This window comes from Ranitomeya imitator, chromosome 5 (genome assembly GCF_032444005.1).
Source record: "Ranitomeya imitator isolate aRanImi1 chromosome 5, aRanImi1.pri, whole genome shotgun sequence".
NCBI lineage: Eukaryota > Metazoa > Chordata > Amphibia > Anura > Dendrobatidae > Ranitomeya > Ranitomeya imitator.
Genome location: NC_091286.1, coordinates 536,110,391 through 536,118,220, shown reverse-complemented (window position 1 = coordinate 536,118,220; position 7,830 = coordinate 536,110,391). Strand labels below are relative to the sequence as shown.

The 7,830-nt window shown below is 40.9% G+C and overlaps 1 protein-coding gene across 1 annotated transcript in view; it reads left to right on the top strand.

Moving 5' to 3' along the window:
- The first annotated feature begins 319 nt into the window (after positions 1–319).
- The window catches only part of LOC138637841 (phospholipid scramblase 2-like), a 58,650-nt gene continuing 51,139 nt past the window's right edge, over positions 320–7,830 (top strand). Inside the window, exon 1 of the mRNA XM_069726765.1 lies at positions 320–383. Coding sequence (XP_069582866.1) covers positions 327–383 — 57 coding nt within the window. The 5' untranslated portion in view covers positions 320–326. The remainder of the gene's footprint in view (positions 384–7,830) is intronic.

The window sequence follows — 7,830 nt, the reverse complement described above, 5'->3', positions numbered from 1 at the left end:
AAAGACGCGAATGTGAACGTAGCCTTACTCAGTAACCATAAACAGGATCTATTATAGTTCACACAGTTCAGGTTTGATCATTTTTCATTTATTTCCTTTTAGTCCTCACTTACTAAATGTCACTGTGTAAACCTGTTTTTTATCTAAAGTGATGTCCAAAAGGGGCAAATGCTTTGTATTATGCCAAATAAGATGCTTTATATTAACTTGGCATGTATGTTCTATATTTATCAGGTATACCTGGGCAAACCAGCTATGGGTTTTATGGTGAAAATTACACTTTACAGAACCAACCACCATATTCAGGGGATTTCAGAAATACATGGATGTCAGCACCTCCGGAACTTCCCAACTGTCCTCCAGGAGTAGAATATCTTAGTCAGGTAAGAAAATATATTTTTACTTATGACTGCAGATTCCTCTAAGTACTATTAAAATACAGCTGTGCTCAAAAGTTTACATACCCCGGCAGAATTTTTGCTTTCTTGGCCTTTTTTCAGAGTTAGTGGTTGGGTGAAGCCATTTATTGTCAAACTACTGTGTTTTCTCTTTATAAAACATAATGACAACCCAAAACATCCAAATGACCCTGATCAAAAGTTCACATACCCCATTTCTTAATACTGTGTATTGCCCCCTCTAATATCAATAACAGCTTGAAGTCTTTTGTGGTAGCTGTGGATGAGGTTCTTTATTTTCTCAAATGGTAAAGCTGCCCAATCTTCTTGGCAAAAAGCCTCCAGTTCCTGTAAATTCCTGGGCTGTCTAGCATGATCTGCTTGCTTGAGATCTCCCCAGTGTGGCTCAGTGATATTGAGGTCAGGAGACTGAGATGGCCACTCCAGATCCTTCACTTTGTTCTGCTGTAGCCAATGACAGGTTGACTTGGCCTCGTGTTTTGGATCGTTGTCATGTTGGAACGTCCAAGTACGTTCCATGCGCAGCTTCCGGGCTAATGAGTGCAAATTTGCCTCCAGTATTTGCTGATAACATGCTGCATTCATCTTTCCTTCAACTTTGACCAAGTTTCCTGTGCCTTTGTAGCTCACACATCCCTAATACATCAGCAATTCACCTCCGTGCTTTACAGTAGGAATGGTGTTCCTTTCATCATAGGCCTTGTTGACCTCTCTTCAAATTTAACGTTTATGGTTGTGGCCAAAAAGTTAAATTTTGGTCTCATCACTCCAAATTACCTTGTTCCAGAAGTTTTGAGGCTTGTCTCTGTGCTGTTATGCATATTGTAGACAAGATACGTTGTGGCATTTGCGCAGTAATGGCTTCCTTCTGGCGACTCGATCATCCAGCCCATTTTTCTTCAAGCGCCCCCTTATTGTGCATCTTGAAACAGCCACACCCCTATTTTTCAGAGAGTCCTGTATTTCAGCTGATGTTATTTGATGTTTTTTCTTTGCATCCCAAATAATTTTCATGGCAGTTATGACATTTATGTTGGTCTACCTGATCGTGATTTTGTTTTTACAGAGCCCCTGATTTTCAATTTGTTAATCACAGTTAGAATGCTGCTGACTGCCATTATCAATTCTATGGAATTCTTTTTGTATCCCTTTCCTGTTTTATACAGTTCAACTACCTTTTCCCATAGATCCGTTGACAATTCTTTTGCTTTCCCCAGGACTCACAATCCAGAAACGTCAGTGGCTGGATGAAAGATGCAAGAGTCTGTTTGGATCCCAGAAACTCACTCCGCTTTTATGCCTACACACTGATTACAAGTAGTGATGAGCAAATATACTCATCCTCCGAGTATTTTTTAGTGCTCGGAGATTTAGTTTTCTTCGCTGCAGGTGAATGATTTAGCCAGCATAAGTACATGTGGGGATTCCCTAGCAACCAGGCAACTCCCACATGTACTTATGCTGGCTAAGAGATGTAAATCATTCAGCTGCGGCGAAGAAAACTAAATCTCCAAGCACTAAAAAATACTCGGAGGTCACCCCAGCATGCTCGGGAAATCTCGAGTAATGAGTATATTCACTCATCATTAATTACAAGAAAATAGGTGAAGATGTTAGGTTTAGTAGTCATTAACCCCTTCACCCCAAAGCCTGTTTTCACCTAAGTGACAGGGCCAATTTTTACAATTCTGACCACTGTCACTTTATGAGGTCATAACTCTGAAACGCTTCAACGGATCCTGGTGATTCTGACACTGTTTTCTCGTGACATATTGTACTTCATGAAAGTGGTAAAACTTCTTCGATATGACTTGCATTTATTTGTGAAAAAAAACAAAAATTTGTCAGAAATTATGAAAATTTAGCAATTTTCAAACTTTTAGTTTTTATGCCCTTAAATTAGAGAGTTATATCACACAATATAGTTAATAAACAACATTTCCCACATGTCTGCTTTACATCAGCACAATTTTGGAAACATAATTTTTTTTGTTAGGGAGTTATAAGGGTTAAAAGTTGACCAGCGATTTCTCATTTTTGCAACAAAATTTGCAAAACCATTTTTTTTACGGACCACCTCACACTTGAAGTGACTTTGAGGGGTCTATATGACAGAAAATGAGTAGAAAGTATAATATCTGATAATCCAAATTAGTATTAAACCAAGAAAAACGAAAAAAACTAATCTATCCAATAAACTTTATTAAACAAAATAAGGATAAAAGACTGACAACATCCAGACCCCTCTATGTGGGGTTGGGTCAATTAAAAAACCTGGCCCAAGAAGATTGTAAAGGGCAAAGGGTGGGAGGGACAACGGGACCGATAGCAAAAACCCTACACGTCCCTAAAAATATATGACAGAAAATGCCCAAAAGTGACACCATTTAAAAACTGCACCCCTCAAGGTACTCAAAACCACATTCAAAAAGTTTATTAACCCTTCAGGTGCTTCACAGGAATTTTTTGAATGTTTAAAAAAAATTGAACATTTAACTTTTTTTCAACAAAATTTTTATTTCAGGTCCAATTTGTTTCATTTTACCAAGGGTAACAGGAGAAATTGGATCACATAAGTCGTTGTACAATTTGTCCTGAGTACGCCGATACCCCATATGTGGGGGTAAACCACTATTTGGGCACATGGCAGAGCTCGGAAGGGAAGGAGCGCCATTTGACTTTTCAATGCAAGATTTGCTGGAATTGAGATCGGAGCCCATGTCACGATTGGAGAGCCCCTCACGTGCCTAAACAGTGGAAACCCCCACAAGTAACACCATTTTGGAAAGTAGACCCTCTAGGGAACTAATCTAGATGTGTGGTGAGCACTTTGAACCTCCAAGTGCTTCACAGAAGTTTATAATGTAGTGCCGTAAAAATAATTTCATATTAATTTTCACAAAAAATGATGTTTTTGCCCCCAATTTGTTTTTCCCAAGGGTAACAGGATAAATTGGAACCCAAAAGTTGTTGTGCAATTTGTCCTGAGTACGCTGATACTTCATATATGGGGATAAACCACTGTTTGAGCGCATGGAAGAGCTTGGAAGGGAAGGAGCGCCATTTGACTTTTCAATGCAATATTGGCTGGAATTGAGATCGGAACCCATGACGCATTTGGAGAGCCCCTGACATGCCTTAATAGTGGAAACCCCCCACAAGTGACCCCATTTTGGAAAGAAGACCCCCTAAGGAACTTATATAGATGTGTGGTGAGCACTTTTAACCCCCAATTGTTTCACTAAAGTTTAGAATGTAGCGGTGTGAAAATTAAAAAATCATTTTTTCTTTCCACAAAATTAGGTTTTAGCCCGCAATTTTTTTTTTGCCAAGGGTAACAGGAGAAATTGGACCACAAAAGTTATTGTCCAATTTGTCCTGAGTACGCTGATACCACATATGTGGGGGGAACCACCGTTTGAGTGCATGGCAGAGCTCGGAAGGGAAGGAGCGCCGTTTGAAATGCAGACTTAGATGGATTGGTCTGCAGGCATCATGTTGCATTTGCAGAGCCCCTGATGTACCTAAACAGTAGAACCCCCCCCAAGTAACCCCATATTGGAAACTAGACCCCCCAAGGAACTTATATAGATGTGTTGTGAGAACTTTGAACCAACAAGTGTTTCACTACAGTTTATAACGCAGAGCCGTGAAAATAAAAAATATTTTTTTTCCACGAAAATGATATATTAGCCCCCAGTTTTTTTTCCCCCAAGGGTAACAGGACAAATTGGACCCCAAAAGTTGTTGTCCAACTTGTCCTGAGAACGCAGAGCAGAATTGGCTGGAATTGAGATCGGACGCCATGTCGCGTTTGGAGAGCCTCTGATGTGCCGAAACAGTGGAAACTCTCCAATTCTAACTGAAACCCTAATCCAAACACACCCCTAACCCTAATCCCAATGGTAACCCTAACCCCAACCCTAACCCTAGCCCCACCCCAACCCCAACCCTAACCCTAGTCCTAACCCTAATGGGAAAATGGAAATAAATACATTTTTTTAAATTTTATTATTTTTCCCTAAGGGGGTGATGAAGGGGGTTTGATTTACTTTTATAGCGGTTTTTTTGGCAGATTTTTAGGGTTGGCAGCTGTCACACACTAAAAGACGCTTTTTATTGCAAAAAATAGTTTTTGCATCACCACATTTTGAGAGCTATAATTTATCCATATTTTGGCCCACAGAGTCATGTGAGATCTTGTTTTTTGCGGGATGAGTTGATGTTTTTATTGGTACCATTTTTGGGCAGATGACATTTTTTGATCGCTTTTTATTCCGATTTTTGTGAGGCGGAATGAACAAAAACCAGCAATTCCTGAAATTCTTTTAGGGGGGGGCGTTTATACCATTCCACGTGTGGTAAAATTGATAAAGCAGCTTTATTCCTCAGGTCAGTATGATTACAGCGATACCTCATTTATATCATTTTTTTATGTTTTGGCGCTTTTACACAATAAAAACTATTTTATATAAAAAAATATTTGTTTTTGCATCGCTTTATTCTGAGAGCTATAACTTTTTTATTTTTCTGCTGATGATGCTGTATGGTGGCTTTTTTTTTGCGGGACAAGATGACGTTTTCAGCGGTGCCATGGTTATTTATATCCGTCGTTTTGATCGCGTGTTATTCCACTTTTTGTTCGCCTGTATGATAATAAAGCAATGTTTTTTGCCTTGTTTTTTTTTTTTCTTTGTGGTGTTCACTGAAGGGGTTAACTAGTGGGATAGTTTTATAGAGCGGGTCATTATGGACGCGTCGATACCAAATATGTGTACTTTTATTATTTTTTTTAATTTACATAAATAAATGGATTTACTGGGAAATGTTTTTTTTTCTTTATTTGGGGATTTTTTAAATTTTTTTTTATACATTCTATTTTTTTTTTTACTTTCTACCATTGTCCCAGGGTGGGACATCACTGTATTAGATCAGATCGTTGATCTGACAGTGTGCATAGCACTCTGTCAGATCAACGATCTGACAGGCAAGTTCAGGAGGCTTTCCGGCGCCTGCTCTCAGCAACTCTCAGCAGGCGCCGGCTAGCCAGGTCATTTCATGACCCGGAAGGAGTCCCGCGGCCATCTTGGATCCGGGGACTACTTCCGGGTCACTGGAGCAACGCGATCTCATCGCGTTTCTCCGGTGGGAGAGCGCAGGGAGCCCCCGTACCTGCGCGATCACCCTCTATGCCGCTGTCACTACTGACAGCGGCATCAGAGGGGTTAAATGCCCGCGATCGGCGCTACCGCCGATCGTGGGCATTGCTGCGGGGTGTCAGCTGTCATATACAGCTGATACCAGCACCCGATCACCGCGGCGCTTAGCGCGAGACCGCGGTGATCGGTGCGCCGTACTAGTACTGCTGCTGGCACAAATGCAGTGCCGGCAGCGCAGTACTAGTACGGCGCATGTCACGAAGGGGTTAAAACCCATTTGTATCAACTTTTTGCATGCTATCAGGCTAAAATCACCAGGGTATGTGAACTTTTGTTCAGGGTCACTTGGATGTTTTGGGTTGTCATTATGATTTAAAAAGAAAAAACACAGTAGTTTGACAATAAATGTCTACTCTTCACCCAACCACTAACCATGAGTGGAGAAAAAGTTTCTGTGCTATCATTCACATTCTCTGAAAAAAGGCCAAGAGGATTTTGACCCCAATGAAAAAAAATGAGCTTCCAGCATCAATTATCAAACTAGGGGTTAATCAGTGGGTTCTTGGCCCCAGTCAATATGCCATATTCTATTCACAAGATGCATTGACTTTAAGTTAATTAATATGTACAAGAATCCACAACTATGACTGGCAAATAAAAAGAACGATCTCACCCTCCTGGAACCATACTACGGCATGATGCCCTTTTCCAATAGTGGCGATGGACCCTTTCCCCCTCCTATGGTCCATCGCCACTATTGGAACAGGGCATCATGCTGTAGTATGGTTCCAGGAGGGTGAGATCGTTCTTTTTATTTGCCAGTCATAGTTGTGGATTCTTGTACATATTAAGTAACTTAAAGTCAATGCATCTTGTGAATAGAATATAGCATATTGACTGTGGCCAAGAACCCACTGATTAACCCCTAGTTTCACAACTGTATGTCCCTAAATAAAGAAAAGTTTTTCATTACATTTTTTTGTGCTGCAGAATAAAACATAAAAAAACAAAGAGTAGAAGTATAAGCGTGGATAGGAGATCAGAAATCCAAATAAATACAAAAATATGTAATTTATTAATAATTTATTGTAGAGAGAAAGAGAGAGCGAGATAGAGAGAAAGAGGCAAACAGAGAAAGATTGATGCAGAAAAAAAGATCCAAAAAGATGCAGTGTATTACCAGAATTGGTCAGTAGATAGCAAAGCAAATATAATGTAATGATGTATTTACATAGAATGCAAGGTAAAATTAATGTCATAATACGCAGGCAAAATTATACATTCAGAAAAATATAAATACATATGCAAGGAAAATACAATACTTGTCATTTGTAAGAAGATTGAGGACTTGAAGATGAAAAGTGAGTAGTACCAGCAGTGCCAAAAGAAGTAACATTACCCCTCAAACCAGCGCTGAGGATAGATCAAAAACTGAACTCAAAGGAGGGGTATCAAAAGGGTCCAGTGCACCAGGAGAAACATGACAAGAAGGGCCTTGCAGAACTGAGCATGCCAACACTGGTGTCCCGCTCACACGTTACACAGAGGATGACTTCATCTGACAGTACATAATGCAAGAGACACAGGAATGTACTTGGATATTAGAAACGCTGGGATTGCCCCTGAGGGACATCTAGGAACAAAGTGATTATTCTCGCCTGAGGACTAGAGAGGTTAAAGTGAGGAGGAATGTAATAGGATTAAAGGGGCACTGTCACCAAGTTTGGCCGATATGAGATATGGCCATCTAAAGGTACCTTCACACTAAGCGAGGTCGCTAGCGAGATCGCTGCTGAGTCACAAGTTTTGTGACACAACAGCGACCTCAGTAGCGATCTCACTATGTTTGACACGTAGCAGCGACCAGGCCCCTGCTGTGAGATCGCTGGTCGTGTCGGAATGGCCTGGACTTTTTTTTGATCGTTGAGGTCCCGCTGGGTAGCACACATCGCTGTGTTTGACACCTTACCAACGACCTCGTTGACGACTCAGACATTGACACATAGGCGTGCATTTGCGTTGCCTTTTCCGCACCCCTCCGCTCCGATTGGTGGTCGCTACTGCGTTCTGATTGGCGGTCATGCCTTCAACAGAAGGCGACATAGTAGCGGTTCCATCCTTTGTTCCTGACCACGTGGTGGTTTGCAGATCGTTGTAGAGTTCTCCGGCCTGCGACTCCTCTTCGATTTATCTATTCTTCAACGGTTCTTCTGACACCTATATTTTGTGCACGGCAGGTATCGTTTGGGGTC